Genomic DNA, 24,648 nt, shown 5'->3' with positions numbered 1-24,648 from the left:
CAAAATAATTGGAAACTGTAGATACATGTAGCTCACGCACCTCGGCCCCTTTAGTAAAATAAATTCAACCTATATGAAGCATAAAGTCTGACCGCGTCAACCTTTTTGCACTGGCTAGTCCTGTATATAGAGCTAGGTACAGTACAAACTGGGACCGGAAAGGTTGACCCGGCTCGTAAATTAAAATGTACTACGGCTGCCCGTGAGCTTTAAAAAGCTGAAAACAAAAATTGAGAAAAGTGTGCAAATATAAAAAAATACACCAGACTATCATTATGAACATATAAAAAATAAAAATTTAATGAGATCCATGTATTGGAGGACAATTGAGTTTAACTCTGCAACTTTTCATAACTTAAATCTTAAACAATCATGGTAAATTTATTCCTTCATTGAGGTTTTAATTTCACAGAACACTTTTTAAAAGTTTGTAGAAATTAACCAATAACGAATAAATACTTGTTTATAAGTCAGGACTAGAGTCACGACTGGTCCCATCAGACAAATATTGAAGTTGTTTTAAATAGTCTCGTCTCTTCTCCTTTGATGTTGAAAAGGATGATTTCAAACTGTTAGTTCGATTCCCGAATCTGTCTGATTTTTGTCTTCTCACTGATCTTTCACTCTTGGAATTGATAAGCCCATCATTTTTGTCAATCAAAGTCTTTGCTTTTTCATGCGCTGATTTCGTGCTGGACTTGGTAACAAGATCATTTGTGTTAAACAGCTGATTGCTGAACCTTACAGTTCTCCTGGTGTCCGGGCCGGTAAGGCATGAGATCATATGTTGCTGGGGATAAAGGTTGAGAGAGCGGTGACCCAAGGGGGCGCTTGTTACTTCCGTGTTCTCAACGTGATGCCTTGGGGATCCATCAACACTAGTTTGATCAGTGCTTAGATTAGGCTTGTTAAACAAACCTTCTTTTTTACTTCTCACAGCATGTTTAGGTTCCTGGAAATTAAGTTCTCATCAATTTTATGTTTTAACTAAATTAAGACTATTCAAAAATTCAAGATAAAATCTTTTCATAGTTTAAACAAGATAGATGAAGAAAAAATGCTTAAATCCTAAATTTAGTCACAATCGTTTATGTAAAAAAACTATCAAAATCTATTATGTCTGTTTTAAGTGGTCCAAGCAAAAATATATTTTAATAATAACCTAGAGAGAATTCTTGAAACCAAAACTTTATTTCTTTCATAAATTATTTATATATTTCAATTAACTTATACTCTTTGTTTCTAAAGGTTTACTATTTCTTTGATTTCTAAACAACTGCAAAAATACAACCAATAATGTACATTTTAAATTCTACTTTCTCTTGCAGTAATAGTTTGTATAGTTAATAAACTGCTGCATAAGTGATCAAAACTTTGACAGGCAATTTTTCCTGCTTCATCTTAATTATCACAAAGTGCAAGGACTTTTGAACTTATCAAATGCACATGGGGGGGGGGGGCTACTAGTAGAATTTACCACGAAGCAATCCCCCCTTAAGGTAAACCCTTAGTACTCTCCCCATCCTTGTACTTTAAAATAGTTAGTAGTTATAATTTATCTGAGATGATGTATATTCATATATTCCTACCTGACTGGACCATGCAGATACTTGTCTTGCAACCAGCTTTGCTCGGATTCTTTGCCGAACCTTTGGATCACATGGATAAGAGAAGGATCTTCTCACAGGCTTTACCCTGTAAATTTTACATTTATTATTGATCACATTTGTTTGCTGTTACAAAATATTGATTGCTTTAATTAACCAACATTGTGTACTAAATACAATTTTACTTCTTCTGTTTGCATTTAGACCCATCAAACTTGTATTGTAAATTCTTGCTTTTTTACAATTTTTTTAAAACAAGGTTTCAAAAATGTAATTTTCATGATGAAACTATAATTATTAATGTCAGTAAAGGCTTCAAATACTTTCAAAAAATGCCTCCAATAGTCTGGCCAAGATTGGAAGAAAAACTTAATCCCCAAGCTAGGACAATAAATGAAATAAATGTCGATAAAGTTTAAAATAAGACTTACTGACCTGAGCATAAAAGAATTATCTTGAAGATCGATCCTCTGCTCTGGTGCAGAGGGAACCAAGGGTAGGGATCGTATCCGCCGCATACCAGGTATGATTGGTAGAGGCGCTAACTTATCCATCTCCTCTCCTCGATCCTCCAAACCTCCTTGAGGTTGCTGACCTCCACATTTAGCTTTAATGCGCAGAGTGCCGCATCTTCTTCTTATCTTTCTTTCAGGGGTCGGGGATTCCTAAACAACATAGGTCTCTAACAGACTGTTATACTGTAAAACACTGTCACATAGCTTTGAATGACCTTTATTATAAATAGACTTTCAGATTCATGCTATACAGACAAGAAAAATAAGCGAATTAATATTTTATGATAGAAAACACATATCGACAACAATGCAGATTTAGGATTTTTTCAGACTTTTCTATTCTTAAATTTTTAATTTTTATTTTTCACCAATTTTCCCTCTTACAAGTTTTTTCTTTTGATTTTCCATTGAGTTTTGATATTTTTATGATTTGAGGAAATTCAACAAGTTGTTGTTCAATTATTTATTTGATTTTATTATCTTTAATTTTCCAAAACAAACAGTTTTGATGATTTTTTCAGTGTTTATATTTTGGCAAATATTGTTAAGTGTAAATTTTTCTTACAAAAATTGCTCAGTGCCATTGTATGTAAACAATAATTGAAAATTTTCATTTAAAAAATTACATTTTTTCAAATTATATCTTTTCAATCGTAGATATTGAAAATGTCTAAACTTCTGCAAATAGACTTAAACGCCGAGGAACTAGAGAAATTCTAAAATGACAGTATGAGGTAAGTAATTCTAGTTCCTTTGTGAATTTGACCCAATTTAAAGTGGCAGGCCACCCTCCTTAATTAATATTTTATAACAATTTCTTTTTAATGTTTAGTTGAAGCATGGGATAACACGTTATAATGATTAGACTTTGAACTGTAGTTTAAATAACAGGATGAAGTCCAATTCTGCAATATTATTAAAGCACAAAATAATATTGCTTATAATATTTTTTATATTTAACTAGAACTGCATCCTCATGAGACACAAACTGAACGAAAAATATCAATAAAATTTTATTTTATTTAATTATTTTTTTCAAAGATTTGAAAATATCGTTAATTCCTGCCAATTACCAGCTAAAACTAGCTTCTATAAGCTACTTACTTTTAGGTATTTTTTCTTTATTTAAAATCAAAAAGACTACTGCTACTGACTACTTATACTTCATAATAAGTTTTTAATTTGTGTCCCCTGTTTTTAGCCTGCAAACATTGTTTGCACTAATTTTCTTGTCAAATTGTGCAAATTTGTGATGCGAAAATTAATAACAAAAATAATTTTTAATGACCGCAAGCGGAACATTATAATCTTTCGCAATTATCGTGTGAAATTGCGGAAGTTTGTTGAATAAAGTTAAAATCAAGTCTTTTTCCATATTAAAGGATTTCCCAATAATATTAGAACGAGAGAATACATTATTACCGAGAGTATTTTATTTAAAGGAATTGAGTCTTTGCCTCAAACTCTGACTTCCAAAATCTTTTCAACTCAATGTCGTAGACCTTAAATATTTCAAACTATGAATTCTGTTAGATCAAATAATCAAAGTATGAAATACCAAGTGTTTACACCATCAGGTTTACAAGATATAGGGATTATAAAATTTGAGTTTGTGGCAAAGACTCAATTTCTTTGTATGGACTTCACTCAATTTAAAATTTGTACTCAACCAATTACACCAATAACAAAACACCCCTCGATGGTTTTAGGATGTTTTGTTCTTTTACGCCCTTGGTAAAGTAAAATTTTCTTAACTTCCCTGTAAGGTAGTTGTAAATAATTAATAATAAGCTTGGGAACCCAGCTTTGCCGGAATTCTAAGCTATGTAAAGTTGTACGTCAACCCCCTCAACTTAGAATCTGTAAACAAAGCTAAAAACATTTCCGTGTTCTCCAATCAAAATTTGAAGCAAAACTTTTATGGGGTTTCTGAGTTATGACTTATGATCAAAAATACAAACAAACGAACCATAACATGTATAATTGACTTTATATAAATATGAAAAAATGATAAAATAACATGATTGATAACGAATTCTGTATAAGCTGTTTTATCATTGAAAGAATACATTTTTTTGTTCTAAATTTGCTATGATGCTTTATCTGTTAATTGATTGCAAGGTTTTATTATGTAGGGTATTCCTGTGCAAAATAATTTGCAACAAATATTTTAAACCTTGATAAAATACAAAACCTTCAATTTTCAGAAGTTTTTGCTAAATTTAGATTTTTTAACACCGATTCTTTATTTACTGCAAAACTTACATTTGATCATTTGAAAAGTGAAATAATAACATAATTTTTATTTTTTAAATATAATAGGATATACAAAAAGTTTAGTTTGAAATAAGTTTTAATCTTTGATTCCCCTTGGTAGCTATGATCTCAGCGATCCAAAAAATCCTTGAATTGCTGATCGTAAAAGATCAACAAAACTCGCCCACTGTTACATTACAACTTTTTTGCGCTTTGCTATTGTGAAGCAATCCAAAATGTCAAAAACTAGAAAATTATGAAGAAAACCCAGCTTTTAAATTCGACCTGCTCAATTTCCGGAGTTCCCCTATCAAAATTAAAGGCAAATCGGTCAAGGGGTTCATGAGTCAGAAATGATCGGACACTCAAACAAATCAGACAGACAATAAATATCACTACTTTACTACTAATATTAGCTTGGGAACAACCCAGCGCTGCCAAGGTTACGAAAAGTAACTTCCGCGGTTTACCCGCACTTGACAGATTTTACCGGTAAATTAAATTTTCGCCATTAAAGTCGACCCACTCTACTCCCGAGTTCCCAGATCAAAATTTGAGGCAAATTGGTGTAGGGGTTCCTGAGTTATGATCTGACAAACAAACAGACAGACAAAAAGAGATTACAACAATTGTGTAAAATTTCAGCTTTCTGTTACGAAGAATAAGATACTATGAAGGGGGGATGGATTCCAAACCTCCTCCCACGGCCCAACTATACAGGGTTAAGTTAGTATTTGTAGATTGGGTTTCAATGGGATCTGTGTAACTTACATTGCATTCAGACAAACTGTCATGCTTTTATAGTTCAGTTCATCACTTACACTCAGCTGAGATATCAGTTATTACACTACACTCTACCATATACTACAGCTTAACAAGGGAGTTCCAATAAACATGGGAAATAAGTGTTTAAAGTTATATTTGTCTCTTTATAGGTATTGTAGACGTAATTCTAAATGAACTTTATTTAACTTTACTTTATTTATTTTGAACCACAATTTAAGATAATCAATTTTCAGTTGGAAAAACAAAGATGACTCAAACAAGGTCTAAAGGGTACCGTTGTGAAATTAACATAATTATCTATATCTAGAGAGTCTCTTATTGATATGTCTACACACCCTTTAAATAAGAAATTTCTGAGCTATTCAAACCATGGTCTAATAAATCTGAAAATATTTAATTTTGATTGAAATTTAAAGTGATTTTCAAATTCAAAAGTTTTATTCATGATTGACAAGGTTTTTTATCTTTGAAACTATGGTGGATATATAATGATAGAAGGAATTGAGTCTTTTCCACAAACTCTGATTTCTTTACAACTCAACGTCGAAGACCTTTAAACTGTAAACTATGTTAGATCAAATAATCAAAGTTTGAAATTTCAAAAGTTTACAGCAACAGGTTGAAAAAAAATATAAGGATTAGAACATTTTCGTTTTTAACAAAGACTCAATTCCTTTGTAATTTTTTAAGCATTGGCGACCAAGTAATAAGTAAAAGTTAAAGCGGGAATGCTTTTTTGAATCGTTAATGGTTTTGTTGTTACCTGAATGGCCGCCTTAAATCATGTTACAAATTAATGTAAAAGTAAAAAAAAATGTTACGATTGACACAATTCCCACGTTTATTGGATCACACTGTAGATCATGACTCGAGGAAAACATCAAATCCTTCCTCCTAGATTTAGAAACCAAACTTCTAATATTCAAGAATATGATTTGTCCAAACCTTCCCCAGCATATTCAAGAAGAGGGATGGAAGTAGGACGGAAAAAACCTGGAGAAATGGAAATAGGACGGAGAGAACGCGGAGAGATAGGAGTAGGACGAAGAAATCTTGAAGCGATAGGAGCCGAACGGAGAGAATTCGGAGCCGGAGAGATGGGAGAAGGACGGAGAGAACCAGGAGATATGGAAGTGTTGGGACGGAGAGAACCCGGACGCATGGGATTAGGACGGAGAGAACCCGGAGAAATGGGAGCAGGACAAAGAAAATCTGTAGCGATAGAAGCAGGACGGAGAGAACCCAGAGTGGGAGAAATAATAGTAGAACGGAGAGTTCCCGTAGACATGAAAGTAAGACAAAGAGAAACTATAACAGTTGGAGTAACCAGAGAACCCATTCCTGTTGATCATGCGGCACGTCATCAATTTTGTTCAAGACGTGGATCAGCTTCAAGTATCGAGGACGATATATCTCCTGTCCTGGATACTAGACAAGTATCTCCTGTCCTGGATACTAGACAAGTATCTTGGACAAGATCTACGGAATTAAACAAAGCCTGCTCACTAACCGTTTACGTAACCTCAAATTCTTTCAGGAGAAACCCTCCACAAGGTGGGGATAGCAGAAGCTTCAGCATTTCACGAGGACGGGATAGCAATATTTCCCGAAAACTTAACTCTAAAAGTTCCAAGGGTTTGCAAGGATGGAAGAAACATTCTACCTATAAATCCTCCAATCCTACACATGTACAGATAAAGACGGTACATGATGATATGACTGTACAAGCAGAAGTACTTAATTGGATAAGAAAACAGTGGGATACTACTGCAGCTCAGTTGAGAAATAAAACTGTTAATTACTATCGATAAAAATGTAATATTGTTAAAAACTTGTAAATATTTCAACTTGTTTAAATGACAACTTTGTTAAAATAACATTTTATTTTAAAAGGAATTAGTAAAGTACATCTAATTTATTAAATCAATTTTTTTATATTTTTCTTATTTTTAACAATTTCGGAGGAGATTATAAAAGTGATGAAAATTCAACTGAAATAGATATGAAGAAACTGATGAGTAGCTGCTAACTCTAATTTTCTTATATCTTTGCAACCTGGTTTTGTAAACCTTGGATGTTTGAAGCTTTCCGTTTTTGAATTAGCAGAGTTAATAGTTTGAAATATCAAAGGTCTTAATTGAAGTCGCAGAGATTTATGGAAATAGGGATTAGAAAATTAGATTTATGGAAAAAGGGATTAGAAAATTAGATTTATGGAAAAGGGATTAGAAAATTAGATTTTGTTATAAGCGTTTCTGTTTGAATTGAAAAAAGCAATACAAAAATTGTATTTCAAAATAAATGTAAATACAAAAAATCTGCTTTTACAGTGGAAGCGTTTTTTTTTAAATTATCTCAAAAATTTATGAAAAAGGGTTCTTGAGCTATGGTGAAATCATTAAGCTATTCTTATGATTATATTTACAATTTGGTCAAGCTCTTTGGCCAGCTATAGCTAAGATTATATATATCTACAGGGTTACCCACAAAGGATGAGACTTCAGAGACGATGAATACTATCTGTATCTTTATATTCATGATTCCCTGCAACTGTAAAAAAGCTTCTTTATGGCCAAATCGTTAAATAGGCCATTAAAATACTATATTTTAGGCATAAAACTTAATTGAATTTGGAACCATAATTTTTTAAGCGTTTTCTGTTGTCTTTGCAGTATCATCCTTTGTGGCCGGGTATCCCTGTATATGAGCTAAGAGCTTTATTAGATAGATGTTAGCAAATTAGAGGAATTTCTAAAGCATTTGAGAGAAAGAATGTTATTTGAGATTTTCAAAATCTCATTCAGCCAATGATCGATTCTTTGCGACAAATTCAAATGTTCTAATCTTTAAGCATAATATAAAAGTGTAAAGTTTCAAACTTAAATTATTTGATCTAACAGAATTCATATTTTAAAATTTCTAAGGTTTACAGTATTGTGTTGCAAAGATATAGGGATTTTAGGACATCGGAGTTTGTGGCAAATACTCAATTACTTTCTACTTGAAATTCTGGCATAGTTCACGATATGTCAAAGTAATCGGAGGCGCCGATAATATTTCAGAAAAAATGGTTAAAAGATTATAATTTATTCTGAAAAAGGGCGATGTCACTATTTTAATCTTTACCTTTTGTAAGTTTGAATGTTTATCAGCAGGTCCTAACACAAATTTTAGGAATCTAGACACAACTTGGATCCACATTTTGATAGATATAAACAATACTTCCTTGATTATTCTCATTTTTAAACTTGGTTTACATCTAGTCCAGGTTTTACATTGGTGACAGGGCTTTTATCTTGACAGGTCGAGTGGAGAGGATCAATGACCATCATGGTGATTATAATAGTTTCGAATGGTTTGGAGGATTTCTGTTTATCTATAGTTTTGTGGATTTTGTTATGATCATTTCACTAGGTTGAAAAAGTTCAAAAATCAATTTTTTTCAAAGTTTAGATTGATGATTCTGGGAACGGGACCAAGATGCGCACTGTGTGAGAATTAGGAAGTAACAGGCGACCCACTATATATCTCTTATCAAGCTTATTTAGTAGATTGCACAAGTGCATCTATCTAGTTAATTGTTTATCTAGTTTCACACATTATTTCATTTCTTTTTATCTTATTTAATCAAGAGAAGCCAAATGTTTGTGTGTACACAAGAAAACAATGTTAGTTTTAAAAATATATTTGGTTTTCTGTTGTCTTCTTTTTACACATTCTGTAAGGAAGTTTTTAATAAGTGGACACGTTTAAAAATGTAACATTACCAAAAATATGATTTTAAAATTTACCATTAAAAACAGAGAACATGCAAAAGACAGCGATATCTTTCTTATTTGGGTTTAAACATATATTCATATACTCTGTAGGAAAACATCTAATAGAAATAAAATGGTGCTGAGCAATTTTTAAAATGATTGTCGTAATTGCAATGCCCGATTTATAACGGTGCACTTAAAACCTTCATATAATCAATAATGTTGCAGATATTTTACCTAGAAAATGTACAATTCTCACAAATTTCTTCATGTATTTCTGTAGCAATAAATCCGCTAATCACTTTAGACAAAAAGTACCTTAACATTAAACTTACCATAGACATTTTAAAATCAAGAACAGCGTGTATGTAAACTCTAAAATCTCCACTATCTTTCCCTTTCAAAATTTTACCAAAATATTTTTATTACAAAATGCTTTTAGTGGTAAGATATTAGCATAGAGTAGAGATATTTTGAAAAGAGAATTCTCTACTCTGTGAATATTATGAAAAAAGAATTCTCTACGCTGTGGATAATATGAAAAGAGAATTCTCTACGCTGTGAATATTATAATAAGACAATTCTCTACGCTGTAGATAATATGAAAAGAGAATTCTCTACTATTTGGATATTATGAAAAGAGAATTCTCTACTCTGTGAATAATATGAAAAGAGAATTCTCTACGCTGTGAATATTATAATAAGAGAATTCTCTACGCTGTAGATAACATGAAAAGAGAATTCTCTACTCTGTGGAAATTATGAAAAGAGAATTCTCTACTCTGTGGAAATTATGAAAAGAGAATTCTCTACTCTGTGGAAATTATGAAAAGAGAATTCTCTACTCTGTGGATATTATGAAAAGAGAATTCTCTACTCTGTGGAAATTATGAAAAGAGAATTCTCTACTCTGTGGAAATTATGAAAAGAGAATTCTCTACTCTGTGGAAATTATGAAAAGAGAATTCTCTACTCTGTGGATATTATGAAAAGAGAATTCTCTACTCTGTGGAAATTATGAAAAGAGAATTCTCTACGCTTTGGATATTATGAAAAGAGAATTCTCTACTCTGTGCAAATTATGAAAAGAGAATTCTCTACTCTGTGGAAATTATGAAAAGAGAATTCTCTACTCTGTGGAAATTATGAAAAGAGAAATCTCTACTCTGTGGAAATTATGAAAAGAGAATTCTCTACTCTGTGGAAATTATGAAAAGAGAAATCTCTACTCTGTGGAAATTATGAAAAGAGAATTCTCTACGCTGTAGATAATATGAAAAGAGAATTCTCTACTCTATGGATATTATGAAAGGAGAATTCTCTACTCTGTTGATATTACAAAATAGAGAATTCTATACTCTGTTATGATTTAATAATAAATTGATTAAAATAGAAAACGATTTACTATAATAATTTAAGTTTTAAACAGATCATATTCAGCAAATGTGCAACCAATCTGAAAACAACGATATCCCAGAGCAGCCTGAAAACCCAAGGTTTGCTCCTATCATTATTTGAGTTTAATAATTTTTCATTATTAAATTAATAAAATAATTGATACGTCCGTCTCACGTCACTATAAACTCCCACCAATGGCAGTGTAGTATCATTTGTCACGTGTCTCTGGGAGTTCTGGTCACGTGATACTGGCGTATCAATTTATCTATTAAAAATGAAAAATGGTTTAATTCTCTGAGATATCGTCGTTTTCAGATTAATTGCGTATTTGCTGATTCTGATATGTTGAAAATATAGAATCTTATAACCAAATCTTATATATATATATATATTTATATACATAAGTTTTGGTTTAATTTTGACACAGTTTTATATTAATTTCTCTAGACATATATTCTTAGGTTTCAGCCTATACCACCTTTCATTTTTCCTTAACAGTCCCTTTAAGTTTTATTTTCAACTGTGGTTCTCTTTAACAAAAAGTTTTTTTAAATCCACCGAGATCCAAAAAATGGTTTTGTTTGATGTTTTTAGTGGCTAGCAGTTATTTAATTTTGTTCATGTTTAAATATAGACGTACTTCATGTTAGAAATCATGATGCAACAAATTTGCATAAGATGCAAATTTTAATTTTTAAAACTTTTTATTTTAATATTTTAATAAGGAGCATGCCTGTGCTTCCTGATATTCAGTATCTAACTTAAATCAAGGTCGACCGTTGGAGAAAAGTCAAATGTCTTCGGAAACGCGAAACTAATTTGATTTCAGTATGTCCTGAACTGGAAATATTTGATTTCAGTATGTCTGGAACTGGAAACTTATAATCCCGATAGCTTGATCTATCATGAGAATCAATGTTTAATATCTTCATTTCCAATATCCCTTCAGAGCTGAAAACTTTAGAATGGGATATCCTTAATCCCGATCTGTTAATTAATCTGGAGATTGATAACAAGAGGAGAACAAGCCATATTTAATCTGGAGATTAATAAAAAGAGGAGATCAAGCAATGATCTTGATATCCACCATTCTAAAGTTTTCAGCTCAAGGTACACTGCGGATATAAAATGTTAAGATTAAAATAATCTGCAGATTAACAAAAGATGGATAGATATAAAAAACACATGAGTTCCCCTCTCTGGCTATATTAAAGTAAACTCAGCCAAGGTTCGACTTGAAACAAAAAAATCATGAAAAAACTAAAAAGTAAAGCCTTTTATTCTGAACAACAACAGGGGACATCTAACTAACCGTGAGGTCATTCTATCAGTAAAAGAATTTAATAAAAAATAAAACTTTGTTCGAAAATTCATAGATTTTTGCTAAGTGTATTTAGATAGATTACGTAATCGCCTCAAAACCATAGAACAAAATAAACCATAGACCACATAAACATTATTCATATTCATATTTTTATTCAACTTCAAAGCATGGGATATCACAAATGAGAAAGACAAGTACTATGCAGTTTGGACCCGCCTAGATTGTTTTGATTGTTTGGCCCTAAGTTAGTTAACCTCATAGATAAATAAATAAACATAGATAGCTTATGTACACAAAATCACCAAGAATTGAACAGTCCGAGAACTCATACTTCTAGGGGTCAAACTGTACTTCAATGATAAGCGGGGTGGTTTGGTGTTTTAATAGAGTGTAAAATAACTCCGGGAATGGAACCATTTGAACAACAATAATTCACGGAGCAATATAATTATATTGACGAGAACTGAAGAAGGACTAAACTAACTTAAATTTCTCTCTACTGAACTCATGTACACCACAAGTACTCAATGACATAAGAACAGCCAATGTTCACAACCGACCTAGTTAATCTATATAATAGGAATATCTTTAAAACATCTCTGTAAATTTATATCTCTCAAGATGAAAAATGTCGTCGTATGCAAATCTATCTTTATCTATGGTTAACCTAGGAGTTATTTTGGAATACTTCAATGTCACTTTCCAATCGTTTCTCCGTTGTAGATTTTTTTATCTGAGGAAATATTTTGTTTTGATAAAAACTAAATTTAAAAAAAATCGGTCTTTTTAAAGTTCTGAAGGGATTATGAGTTTGGTAAATAAACAGAGATAAAATTTGTCTCTTCCTCCAATATCTATAATGACTATAATGGTACATTCAACTTCTCCTGTTTATTTCCTATAATTCCTTTGTCCTTTGTTAAACTTTTCCCTCCATGCCCTTTTCTTGTTTATTTTAATCATGTTTAATATTGAAAAAGACCAATAATTTCCTTGCTTAGTTTCCAAATTATGAAATGAGTTACTAGGAGGGAACTGTAGGAGGTATAGGTCGTTGGACATTATCACTACACAGTGTCATTCACCAGCATTTTATCATGTCGTTTAAAAGTTTAAGTAATTTAAGGAAAATTACACAAAACGTGCAACATGCTACTGCAATCATATTTATATTAAACTCTTTGATTTCAATCAGAAAGGAAAAAGTGTTGAGTTCTGGAGGAAATAAGAAGCATTTGTCATTTCCTCCGATCAACTGGAGGCAAATTCACTAGAGGGATTTCTTTTTATCGGAGGGATGCTGAAAACCAACCTGGGCACTAATTATTTTTAAAGGGACTACAGACGTGATTGTAGTCATTCTCCATTTATCACAATAATTCCCTTTAAACCTTTGTCTAATTTAATTAACGATGTTTTTCTTCCCTAAAACTCAACTTCATTGTTGTTTCTGCGTAAAAATGATTTGAGGATATACAGTAAAACACAATTCAACAATAGAAAAGGACGACATATTTCTCATGTAAATGTGAATCGGACAAGCAAATTTTTAAATAAAGAGCCTCTCGCAGTTCCGTCTACAGTCCCTTTAAAAATACTTCTTTTTCATATTATTCGAAATAATTAGATAAGTTTATTATTGTACATCAATATTCATATTATTATTTTTTATAAAACATTTCAGTTTGATTTTCTGCTCTTCTGAAACATTTCCTAGACCTTGCAGGCATCCTAGACACAAAACATATCATTGATATTTACTTATAAGTTAAACTTTAGTTATATAGTTGTTCATTCAGATTCTAATTTCTGTAGAGACAACTTTAAGATCGTCATTTTATTTGAATTTATAATTAAAAAAAAAAAAATATTTTTATGAAAGTCGTAGGTCTTTACAACTTTTGAAAATCAAGACTGACTTCTTTGTATAGATATTAGCCGACATTTTATTCTTTGCAAGAAATTCAAAAAAAAAATAATATTTTTATATCTCCTTCAATTTGAAGGCACAAAAATGACAGACCACATTTTGGAAATATCAAGACTACAAGATAAGTAATTTAATTGGATTACTACTTTTATTTATTGCTACATTGGATTACCTATAGCTACTAAGCTAGGAGATTGTAAAGCTATCTGTTCCAGGGTTTTGATAATATCATCTTGTTTATGAGATATGAACTCAACCTAAAAAAGATTAAGTATTAACCCTATCCCCGCTGGGGTACTTGAAAACCAAGATACGCTGGGGGGGGGGTCAATTTGACCCCCCCTCTAAATCCCATGTTTTATGTCCAAATATGACAAATGATACATCATTAGAAAGCTCTTGTGCTCTACTTTTAGAATCTGCAAAAAATTTGCAAATTTGCGAAAATTGAATTTTTTATCGCAAAATCCANATACTCCCCTTCCATTCTACCCTTTCTTACTTACCATCCTTCCTTACTCCCCCCTTCTACTCCCCACTCTTCCATACTCCCCTTCTACCCTTTCTTACTTACCATCCTTCACCCCCCCCCAGCGGGAATAGGGTTAAAACTTTGTTTACTAAAACTTTGCACTTTCTGCACTAACACTCTAAACTCCAATAAGATCTGTTAACACTTCTACGGGTTGGATCTAATTTTTAAATCCAATATAAAACTTTTTAGCATGCTTTACTTTTGAGATTTTATTAAAATAGGCTATATCCGGTTTTGTTAAAGTCTTTATTCCTCTCAGTTTAATTTGTAAAAAAGCTGGGGTATTTTGTGTTGTAAATGTAAAACTATATCTGCAATGTAAGTGTAAATGTAAATGTAAAACTATAACTGCAATATAAATGTAAATGTAAATGTAAATGTAAAACTATATCTGCAATATAAATGTAAATGTAAATTTAAATGTATAACTGTATCTGCAATGAGGCAAAAATTTAAAATTCAGCCGTTTTTCACCTGGAAAGATTTTAGAAAGGATTTCGGATAGACGTAGAAATGGTTAAACATATATCCGTCTAGATAATCATATTATATGGATCCTTACAAATAACGGGACTGAAGGCAAAATTTCAAGTGACCCTCTTGCTACATGTTAAGATCGCCATGCCCGATTCACAACGGTACCAGTCCTTGAAACCTTTATCTGATCAATCATGTGAAAGATTATGTAGTGTTCTAGGATTAAAAGTGTTTAATTACTGTATATTACAATATGTTTTCCTTCAGTACAAACGTGCAAGTCAATTCTGGAGAACCGACAAGTGAAAATAATCAGCTTTTAAAATCAAAAACAATTGTATATAAGTCGTACTTAAATCGGATATGTCATTATTGCATGGAGGGTCACTTGAAATTGAAAAATTTCGATTCGTCTTTAAATATGTACAGAAATGTTCCAAAAAGTTCTGACCCGTACTTTCAATATCCCGGCCATTCTATAAGTTTTGAAAAAAAAAACTGTTATTCCAAATTGATGCTGGAAGGGACATTCAACAAAAGAAGAAAATAAAATGAAGGAGACAAATATGATGACAAAATAATTTTGATAGACTTTTTTTAAATGATCATATACCAAATAATTTCAAATAGAAATATTAAAAAAGAAATTTTGTTTTAAAATTGTAAAAAGTCCATTTTTGTTATAGCTAGGAATAGTTTAACTATCTTTTTCTCGATCATTATTCCGAAATCAAGTAAAAACACACAGATTAAAAAATAAAGAGATTAAATACGGTAAGTCCCATAAGACTGTTAAACTCGAGTTATTTAATTTTAAATACATGAAACACAGTAATGATGTAATGTACAATTTACATTGTACATAGAACCATAACACTTAATAAGTTAATTTTCAACCTACTGGTAAAATTTTTAATATCAAAGGATACACATAAAATGACAAAACGTCGTCTTCCTTTTCCACAGTTCTATGTTTTTCACTCTACAAAAATGATTATTTATGATAATTTCCTAATTTAGAATTTGTAGATTTTATGTGAACGGTTTCAAGTAACTTGGATTTCTCAGTCAAGTATAGAACTAACGGACTTGTAATATTTCCTGAAATAATAACAATTTGAGAACACAAACTGAAGTTAAATATTTTATTTTAAAACAACAGTTACAACAAAAATATTTATTTCAAGATTTCATATCTATTTTTAAACGTAGTATCGAAACACCAACAAACAGAAAGATTGATAAAAGTAAAATTTATTTTTTTAAAGGAAAAACATTTGTTTTATAAAGGGACTGAAAGCGGAATTCCAGTACGGTACACTTGAAACCTTTGTGTGCTCGGCAAGTACAGAGATATGTGTGCGCTGGGTTGAGTTCAGACTGCACACACACAGCGCAGACTGCACGCAGCTGAACACAAAACAAGTAGGTTTCGATAAGTTTGCACACCCTATTTCTGTACTTAACGAACACTCAAACGTTTTAAGGGTACCCTTGTAAATCGGACATAGACCTCTTTGCATGGAGGGTCGCTTAAAATTGCGTTCACAGTCCCTTTAAAATTAACTTTTCAACCTTCTACGTGAAGAGTTTGCAGCGCGGAAAAAGGAGAACTGGCCAGTTCTGGAACCTCAAAAAACATTTCATCGCCTTAAATAATTTGATTTAAATTTCTATCTTAAGGGATAAATTAGTTCAGCTACCTGTCTACCTAGTTCAATTAATTCTAGCAATCTAATAATTCAAAGAACCTTTTTTCCTCTTTCACATATTAGATGTTATGTTAGTAAAAGTTGGATAAAGTTTCGAACTGGCATATTTTTAGATTCTTAAGGAAGAAATAGATTGTCTAGCTGACCTTTTTTTTGTAGATATTTTAGTTTTTGTATTACCTGCTGCAGATTTTTATTTTTATTTGTATTACCTATTACATCTGAATTTATAATGGATAAATGTTTCAAATTGGGCTGACGGGCCACAGGGTAACAATAATATTGATAATAATAATAATAATAATAATAATAATAATAATAATAATAATAATAATAATAATAATAATAATATTAATAATAATAATAATAATAATAATAATAATAATAATAATAATAATAATAATAATAATAATAACAATAATAATAATAATAATAATAATGATAAGAAGAAGAAGAAGAAATGTGAAGATTATCTTTATATAGCTACCTAATGTTGCAGGATGAAGAAATTCACATTCAAGCAATTCAAGACTAAACATATTCAAATGCTGACTCTAGGTCGATAATCTTTATTACAATTAAAAGGGTTCCTCTTATTAGCTGGCAACATTATCAACATTCTATGTAACAAAACTGAACGAAGGATACGTACTTCAATGTACTGATTATGATGTACACATAATGAGGCCAAATTGAGGACGCACTCTTGAGAACACACTTTGTTGCACTCATAATGATAACTCACAGAGAGGACGCTCATAAAGGAGGACGCATTGAGGAGGACGCATTTAGAAGGACGCATTGAGGAGGACGCGTCATGAGGGGGACGCATTGAGGAGGACACATTTAAGAGGACGCATTGAGGAGGACGCATTGTTGAGGACGTACAAAAGATTGATGCACATTCATTCATCTCTTCATAAATACTTTCATTCATTGCAGCTTCTTTTAAAGGGACTGTTAACTTTATTTCAAGTTGCTCTATAATTTTTACAGAGTGGCATGTCCGATTTCTTTGTCAAATGAAGAATATCTATGTCAAATGAAGAGATATCCATGCAGCATACTTGCTATTGAATTTCAAATATTCTTCAATTGTTAGAAGAACAACCTTATCTTCCTTAATATTAATCAGATAAAGGTTTAAAGGGTACCGTTGTGAATCGATTATGATCTTCTTAAAGTGGAGGTTCACTTATATTAACAATAACAGTACCTTGAGGATTACAATTTTTACACCTTTTTTACCTGGTCAGTTTGTTTAATGTCTCCTGGATTTTGATGGACAGCTGAATCAGATATAATAGATTCATCCCGATAATCTGAAGGAAATAATCTAAAAATTAAAGGAAGAGGGGTTTAAAAACAAATTAACAAAATCTACAACGTTTTATTTAAGTTTCTTAAAACCTGCTCTCAGTATCTAATTAGAACCATTGACTATACAAATGAACGTCAGATGGAAATTTCTGATATATAACCTGGCGGTGAACCAGTGGCAAGCGATAATATCAAAACAATGAAGACGACATCTTCACTTAAGTTTTGATTTTTAACAAGCTTTTTTTCTAATTAAAATTTTACAAGTTAACAAAGAGAAGCTTTTCTAATTGAGAGCTTCTGTTGACTTCTATGTTAATGTGTTTCCATGCGGTTTATCGTCTTCATATAAGTCAAAATTAAAATTGAAAGTCGTCTTCACTGTATTAATAAAATCGCCTACCACTGTACTAAAAACTAGAGGAGATACAAGGCCACAAAGCCGTACCAGATATTTGACCTTTCCTTCTGTTTAATTTGCAGTGTCCTGCAGTTTGCTATATTGAAGTGTATATTCAAATTAAAAAGTAATTTAGAAAATTTGTTCGCTAAAAATTAAAGGGGGTATCGGCCTACGTCGAAAAATATTCGATGGTGATTGCTACTAATCTTACTTCTATCTGTTGCGTCTATAAGAAGAAAATTGTTAAAAACGACTTATACCGAAGAACATAGCGTCCATACAAATTCAGAAAGTTGCAATATTCGAATAGGATCGTAAAAAAAAATTTAATATCAAACAAATCATTCAGATATTACAACTTATAATCATCGATTTTTTTCGACGCATTAGTACAAATACAGTTGATGTTTTATAATATTTTTTATTTTTTAGATCCGAGAGTAACATTTATTGCTGTTTCGAGGATTTTTTATAATAAAGACGACATTTTCACATTTTCAAGGAATGTTCCAAAATCCAGCGCCAGCCGTGAAAAAAAATTGTAAGCAAAATATTATTTAAATTTTTTTTTAGTTATTCATGGTTTCTTGCCGCTTTACACTTGTGTCTTGTTTTTTTTCAAATTCATTTAGGACGCCCTTAATAGACTTCTTTGTAGACAGAAGACTTCAAATTGTTAAATTTAGAGTTTTCGTTATCAACGTTATCATCTTTAGTGAGCAATATTAGGTTGCTAGCTTTACCTCCAGTATATTCCAAACCATCTTTATATTTGTCAGATTTTGGAGCTGGTTTTGGAGGCTGGTCATTCGGATCCTTGGAGGCTCCCTAAAGTGCATACTTCATATAATATTATCATTGGAGGCTTCCGAAATTTACCCAAAAAGGATGAAACTTAACGAGACAACTGATACATATTTATAGAAACTCTGTTTCTTTGTGTACAAAATGTTTGTAAACTTGTTATTTCTTTATCAAATTATTAAATAATTCATTAAAAGACATTTTTCTATGTCAGGTCGTCTGTATAGCCTCCCCTTCTGTGTGGGTAAGCCTGTATTTTGTGTCAATAATCTGCATTGTTTCTGCTGAACATATTCACAAGTATACTTAATTGTAGAAAATAGTAAATTATTAAATCAGATATTTACATCATAGTTTGCTCTTACAAGGGTTTAAAGGATACCGTTAGCGTTGTAAATCGGGCATATAGAACTATAAAACTATATAGAACTATAAAACTATATAGAACTATAAAACTATATAGAACTATAAAACTATATAGAACTATAAAACTATATAGATAAAACTATATAGAACTATAAAACTATTTAGATAAAACTATATAGAACTATAAAACTATATAGAACTATAAAACTATATAGAACTATAAAACTATATAGAACTATAAAACTATATAGAACTATATCAACGTTACCGTGAATCATTAATTTAGAATAGTTTTCACGGCAAACCAAGATGTACACGTTCTCATGCCAAAATCAAGCAGTATTTTGCCAATAACTCCTGTAACACTTAAGCTAGAAACAAGCCCCCTGCACTCTTAAAATGTATATACCTAGAGCTACAAAAAGTATTTTTAAGTTAGTGCAGTAAAACTAAATGTCAAGGCTTTGCGACACTTTTAAGTCGAGGCTCTCTAAACATTTGATAAATAACTTTTAGAGTTGTCTAAAGTTCAGAGTTTCAGAGACTGTAAACCAAATTCCAAGCATGAGTATCCCTCTTTTAATACAATAAAAGTTTTGTCTGAACAAGCATGATTTGATATCCATTTTTTTGCTTTTAAAAACTTGTTTTTTATTTGTGGTTCAGAAACAATAGAGAAGTTATCAGAATTAAACACTTGTTAAAGGGAGTGACAGGCAATGTAAGGTGGTTGAACTGAGTATGCAGTGTTGTGGATAACATTTTTAGGACTCATTTGAGACATATAAAACGTTTCCACGAAGTATAGTTACTAAGTTTGAGTGCAAAGTCGACATTCATTCAAAATCATGAATTTGGGTGGGTACGTTTTCAGAACCGGGTTTTTAAAAATTATTAAATAATGCAACGAAAAATATTGTAAACATTCTACAGAAAACTAATTAGATGTTCAGGAACATATTTCTCAGAAGAAATTTGTCAATTAATAAATTTTAGAATCAATTGTTGGCCGAATTTAAAGAATTTGAGCGGCGTTTTAAGTTTAAACCGCAGCTTAAATATGGTTGGTTCCACTTAAAATTGTATCAATTGTTTCAAGATTTAAGCCGGCGCTTAATTTAAACCGGATTTTGGCAGATTTAAACCGCGGCTCAAATTCTTTAAATTCTATCTCCGTTTCATTATTATTTTGATCTTCTTTTTTTCTATGAATTTGTTCGCAGATTTCTACAAATTCTTCAAATGTCGTCTTTTCAATAAAATTACAGATTACTTATTTTCGATGATAAGAGTTCATTTTTATTTTCTCAACATGTTCCTAAACACTAATTATTTTTCTGTAGATTTTTCTTTACATTTTTTGTCGTCGTTATTTAATAATTCCAAAAACCGATTCTGAAAACGTACTCACCCAAATTCATGATTTTGAACGTCGACTTTGCGATTAAACTCTGTAAATATACGTCGTAGGAACGTTTTATATGTCTCAAATAAATACTAAAAATATATGTCCATAATACTACTTGTTCAGTTCAACCACCATACATTGCCGGTCACTTCCTTTAAGCCACATCATTGACGTGACATATGAATTGGAATTGAATTATAAATGGAGGATCACATGAAATTAGGAAGACAGTCTCTTTAATATATATATATATATACCTGAGAAAGAGATGTTTGAGATTTAATTTGTTGGATTCTGTTAAAGAACTGATGGCTGGGAGAACTCTGTTCAATTTTATTTTAAGATTTGGCAAAATCCATTAAATTCAGAATTTTAAATAATTTAGATTTCTAGATTTCTAGAAATTATGTGAAATAGCAATAATCAAAGTGCACTTAAACTCGATATTCACTTTGATAACTATTAGCGATTAACTGCTCAAATAAGCCTGAGTTGTATTTTTGGGACATTCGATTGACTTACAAAGATATCCAGAGGAATCTAACTTAACCTGTAGCTGTAGAGCTACAATCAAGAGCTTCCAGCACTGTAAACTCATGTTCATGTCAAGCACCAGTCCGACTTTTAACCAGCTAGAGCAAGAGCAAGCTATACAGTACAATTACAGACTATGAAAGGGTAACCGGGACAGCCCACCAAATGAATGATCCCCTTTATGTAAAATGTATGGGCCTGGAAGGATTGTCAATTCGAAAGTTCCGACCTGAGCATTGATTACATCATACAATGTTTTGTTTAAATTGTTAGATCTTAAATTCCTGTTGGTTCTACCCCAAACAGCTGATAAGCTTAGTAGGTCAGGCAGTCCTGTCAACAGTTGTACAACATGTACAGTACTCATCTACAACATTTAAAGTCCTTATCTACAACATGTACACTACACTTACAGTACTCATCCTCAACATGTACAGTACTCATTTACAACATGTAAAGTACTCATCTGCAACATGTACAGTACTCATCTACAACATGTACAGTACTCATCTGCAACATGTACAGTACTAATCTACAACATGTACAGTGCTCATCTACAACATGTACAGTACTCATCTTCAAAATATACAGTACTCATATACAACATGGGCAGTACTCATCTATATGTACAGTACTCATCTACAACATGTACAGTACTCATCTACAAAATGTACAGTACTCATTTACAACATATACAGTACTCATATAAAACATGTACAGTACTCATATACAACATGTACAGTACTCATATAAAACATGTACAGTACTAATATACATGTACAGTACTTATCTACAACATGTTCAATACTCATCTACAACATGTTCAGTACTCATCTACAACATGTATGGTACTCATCTACAGCATGTACAGTTCTCATCTACATGTGCAGTACTCATCTTCATGTACACTAGTATCTACAATTGTGAAGTTCTCATCTGCATGTACAGTACTCATCTTCATGCAGATACAGTACTAATCTATAAAATGTAAAGTACTCATGTAAATATTAGTATAATGCATAATAATGTCTAGTAAAGTAAAGTAAAGTATAAAATATGTAAAAAGTACCTCCGAATTGTCCAAACTCAAAATCTTCAATGATTTCAGCTTCAATAAGGCATCTAAAATTAATCCCTTTAGTTTAACTGATCCAATTTAAAAGCTCTAAAATAGTATTTTGAAAACTGTTCCTACCTATTGATCTCTTGTCCAGGGATACATACGGTATCATTAGCTCTCTTAAATATTCAAATATTGGTTTTTATCGTATAATCATGAGAAATATTAATAGTATGTTTTAGCCATTACAAAAATATACACTTATCCAATCATTTAAAGAATTTGAGCCGCGGCATAATTTAAGCCGCAGCTCAAATATGGTTTTTGGTGGATTTGAGACGCGGCTTAGATTTATTTAATTCGGACACTGACACATTAAGGTGTTCTCAAATGATTAGTAATTTTTAAAAAATGAGCGCGGTAACTTTTCCCATACTGTGAGTAATTCCTGAATATTCTAGATCTATTAGATAATTCAAAGTTTTAAAAGCTGCTAAAGAAAGTAAAAAAGAACTACTTGAATTTTTCATGTGAAATATCAATTTCTTCATTTTTTAATCAGGTAACTCAGATCCGTTGGAATATTTGAAAAAAATATTAAAAACAAATTAGTCAAAAATGCTCATTTTTCAGAAAGAAATTTTTAGAGTTTATATTAATTCGGTCAGTTTTTATAGCACTGAAAACTCCGGTTCATTTTATGTACATTACTTCGTACAGTACATATACTGACAATATAAGGCAAAAAAAGACGGTACACCCAATGAACAAAGAAATTTATGAATATATGTTAAAGGGCTCTTTAAACTTTAGTAGCGATTATATCCTAGAGTTTTAGAGATATTGAGCTAAAAATTTAGATTAGTGATCACGGTATACACGTCGCAAAGGGAAAAGCATCGCGAGCATCTATTTTCAAAAACTGGTCATCTGTGGACACCTTATTTCCCTGTACACAATACATACATCAATTTTCAAGGCTGGTAGACTTTGAAGTGTCGTAGTGCCTCACTAACTTGTTTATAATTTGTTATAGCTCTAGACATAAACACTTTAGAACTGTTTTTAGTATTAGTATTTAAGAAGTAAATGGAATTTTTCCGGAAGAGCAATCTTTGCAGCAGTTATGGGAGTAGAATTATTTTTAATTCGGTTAAGAAAGGTTCAGCACTTAATTTCCAAAAGTTTATAATTCTTGACAGCTTCATGATAATAAATAGAAATAACCATAGAGAATAGAATATATATTAGAGGGGAATTTACTAGAAAAAAGTGTAAAATGGCCATTTTGTTGTACTGTTACTATACTGCAGGTGTACTTCACATATTTATGCTATATAACCTTTTGGGCCCTGGAATATCATTTTATAGAAAATCTAAAATTATTGGTAAAAGAAAACCAAATTATGAAATAGGCTGGTTTCTTAATTGACCAATGATCATTTCACATAGACTCTATGCCTTCTACTTTACAAACGATGATTTTCCGTTATAACTAAAAATCAAATGATGTTTTTATTCACCTAATTCATTATAAAGTTTATTTTACAGTTTAAAAATTCGAAATTGAAATGAATAGTCTAGGGAACATACTGTATGAATGTACTCTACTGCATATAATTTGTGAACATTTACATGATTTGTACACCTTTGAACTCCCTTTCAGGCTGAAAGGGACTGAAAAAATTCATACCGAGAAATTCTTTAAATTCCCCTCTAATATATATATTCTATTCTCTGTGGAAATAAAAATCATTTCATGATATATTATCAATTATCAGGATTATTGTCTAACATATTACCTGATTTTCGAAGTTTCCAAGTTCAAAATGAATTTCGAAAGGTCGTCGTTAGATTTTAGAACTTTGAACCCAATGTTCAGTTTTATGCTGCAATCAAAAAAACATTTGTACAGAGAAATAAAGTTATTTGATATTTATTTTTGTTTCCAGGACTTGTCAAGTAATTTTCAAATACTCTTGAGTTCCGACCGTTTTTGTTTGGGACAATTTCTGATATTTTTTTTTGCACGCACCGTTTAAAATCACTCAAAAATACGATGACAAAAATATTTTAAGTATTTTCAAAAAGATGAAAAATGCCCTGAGCTAAAAACTTTAGAATGGGATATCCTTAATCCCGACCGGTTAATTAATCTGGAGATTAATAACAAGAAGAGAACAAGCAATATTTAATCACGAGATTAAGAAAAGAGTGGATCAAGCATTAATCCTGATATCCACCATTCAAAAGTTTCCAGCTCTGATTAATGTTCACCTTGTAATAGATTGTAGAGTGGAGACGTGAAGGAGAGAGGTTTTTACATCATCAAGGTTTTGATTGGATATCCTAGACCCTACTTCAAACCTCTCCAATCCAGCACAAACCCTGGATATTTATATTGAATAAATAGCTTGGATTGGATATCCTAGTCCCTACTTCAAACCTCTCCAAT

The 24,648-nt window shown here is 31.4% G+C and overlaps 3 protein-coding genes across 3 annotated transcripts in view; 1 reads left to right on the top strand and 2 right to left on the bottom strand.

The window, feature by feature from the left end:
• Positions 1 to 398: 398 nt before the first annotated feature.
• On the bottom strand, positions 399 to 8,753 carry LOC111697418 (uncharacterized). The gene is made up of 4 exons (XM_023467438.1): positions 8,291 to 8,753; positions 2,043 to 2,272; positions 1,590 to 1,695; positions 399 to 952 (listed from the first exon to the last, which is right to left on the bottom strand). The coding sequence occupies exons 1-4, from the start codon at positions 8,402 to 8,404 to the stop codon at positions 464 to 466; spliced, it is 939 nt and encodes a 312-aa protein (XP_023323206.1). The 5' UTR covers positions 8,405 to 8,753; the 3' UTR covers positions 399 to 463.
• Positions 5,169 to 7,179, top strand: LOC111697417 (uncharacterized). The gene is made up of 2 exons (XM_023467437.1): positions 5,169 to 5,257; positions 6,025 to 7,179. Exon 2 carries the CDS (start codon positions 6,028 to 6,030, stop codon positions 6,973 to 6,975), a length of 948 nt encoding a protein of 315 aa, XP_023323205.1. The 5' UTR covers positions 5,169 to 5,257; positions 6,025 to 6,027; the 3' UTR covers positions 6,976 to 7,179.
• Positions 8,754 to 13,264: 4,511 nt separating the features above from the next.
• Positions 13,265 to 24,648, bottom strand: part of LOC111697405 (uncharacterized) — a 16,559-nt gene continuing 5,175 nt past the window's right edge. The window contains exons 5-19 of the mRNA XM_023467417.1: positions 24,471 to 24,581; positions 23,996 to 24,082; positions 22,329 to 22,372; positions 22,203 to 22,255; positions 21,418 to 21,500; positions 20,857 to 20,922; positions 18,765 to 18,849; positions 17,547 to 17,620; positions 16,786 to 16,829; positions 16,511 to 16,570; positions 16,162 to 16,236; positions 15,598 to 15,687; positions 14,584 to 14,642; positions 13,747 to 13,831; positions 13,265 to 13,375 (exon numbers count right to left, since the gene is read on the bottom strand). Of these exons, the coding sequence (XP_023323185.1) occupies positions 13,281 to 13,375; positions 13,747 to 13,831; positions 14,584 to 14,642; positions 15,598 to 15,687; positions 16,162 to 16,236; positions 16,511 to 16,570; positions 16,786 to 16,829; positions 17,547 to 17,620; positions 18,765 to 18,849; positions 20,857 to 20,922; positions 21,418 to 21,500; positions 22,203 to 22,255; positions 22,329 to 22,372; positions 23,996 to 24,082; positions 24,471 to 24,581 (1,111 nt within the window). The 3' untranslated portion in view covers positions 13,265 to 13,280. The remainder of the gene's footprint in view (positions 13,376 to 13,746; positions 13,832 to 14,583; positions 14,643 to 15,597; positions 15,688 to 16,161; positions 16,237 to 16,510; positions 16,571 to 16,785; positions 16,830 to 17,546; positions 17,621 to 18,764; positions 18,850 to 20,856; positions 20,923 to 21,417; positions 21,501 to 22,202; positions 22,256 to 22,328; positions 22,373 to 23,995; positions 24,083 to 24,470; positions 24,582 to 24,648) is intronic.

The sequence above is a fragment of the Eurytemora carolleeae genome, unplaced genomic scaffold, assembly GCF_000591075.1.
Source record: "Eurytemora carolleeae unplaced genomic scaffold, Eaff_2.0 scaffold197, whole genome shotgun sequence".
In the NCBI taxonomy this organism is placed as follows: domain Eukaryota; kingdom Metazoa; phylum Arthropoda; class Copepoda; order Calanoida; family Temoridae; genus Eurytemora; species Eurytemora carolleeae.
Note: the sequence above shows the minus strand (reverse complement) of the source record. Positions and strands in the feature narration are given on the sequence as shown.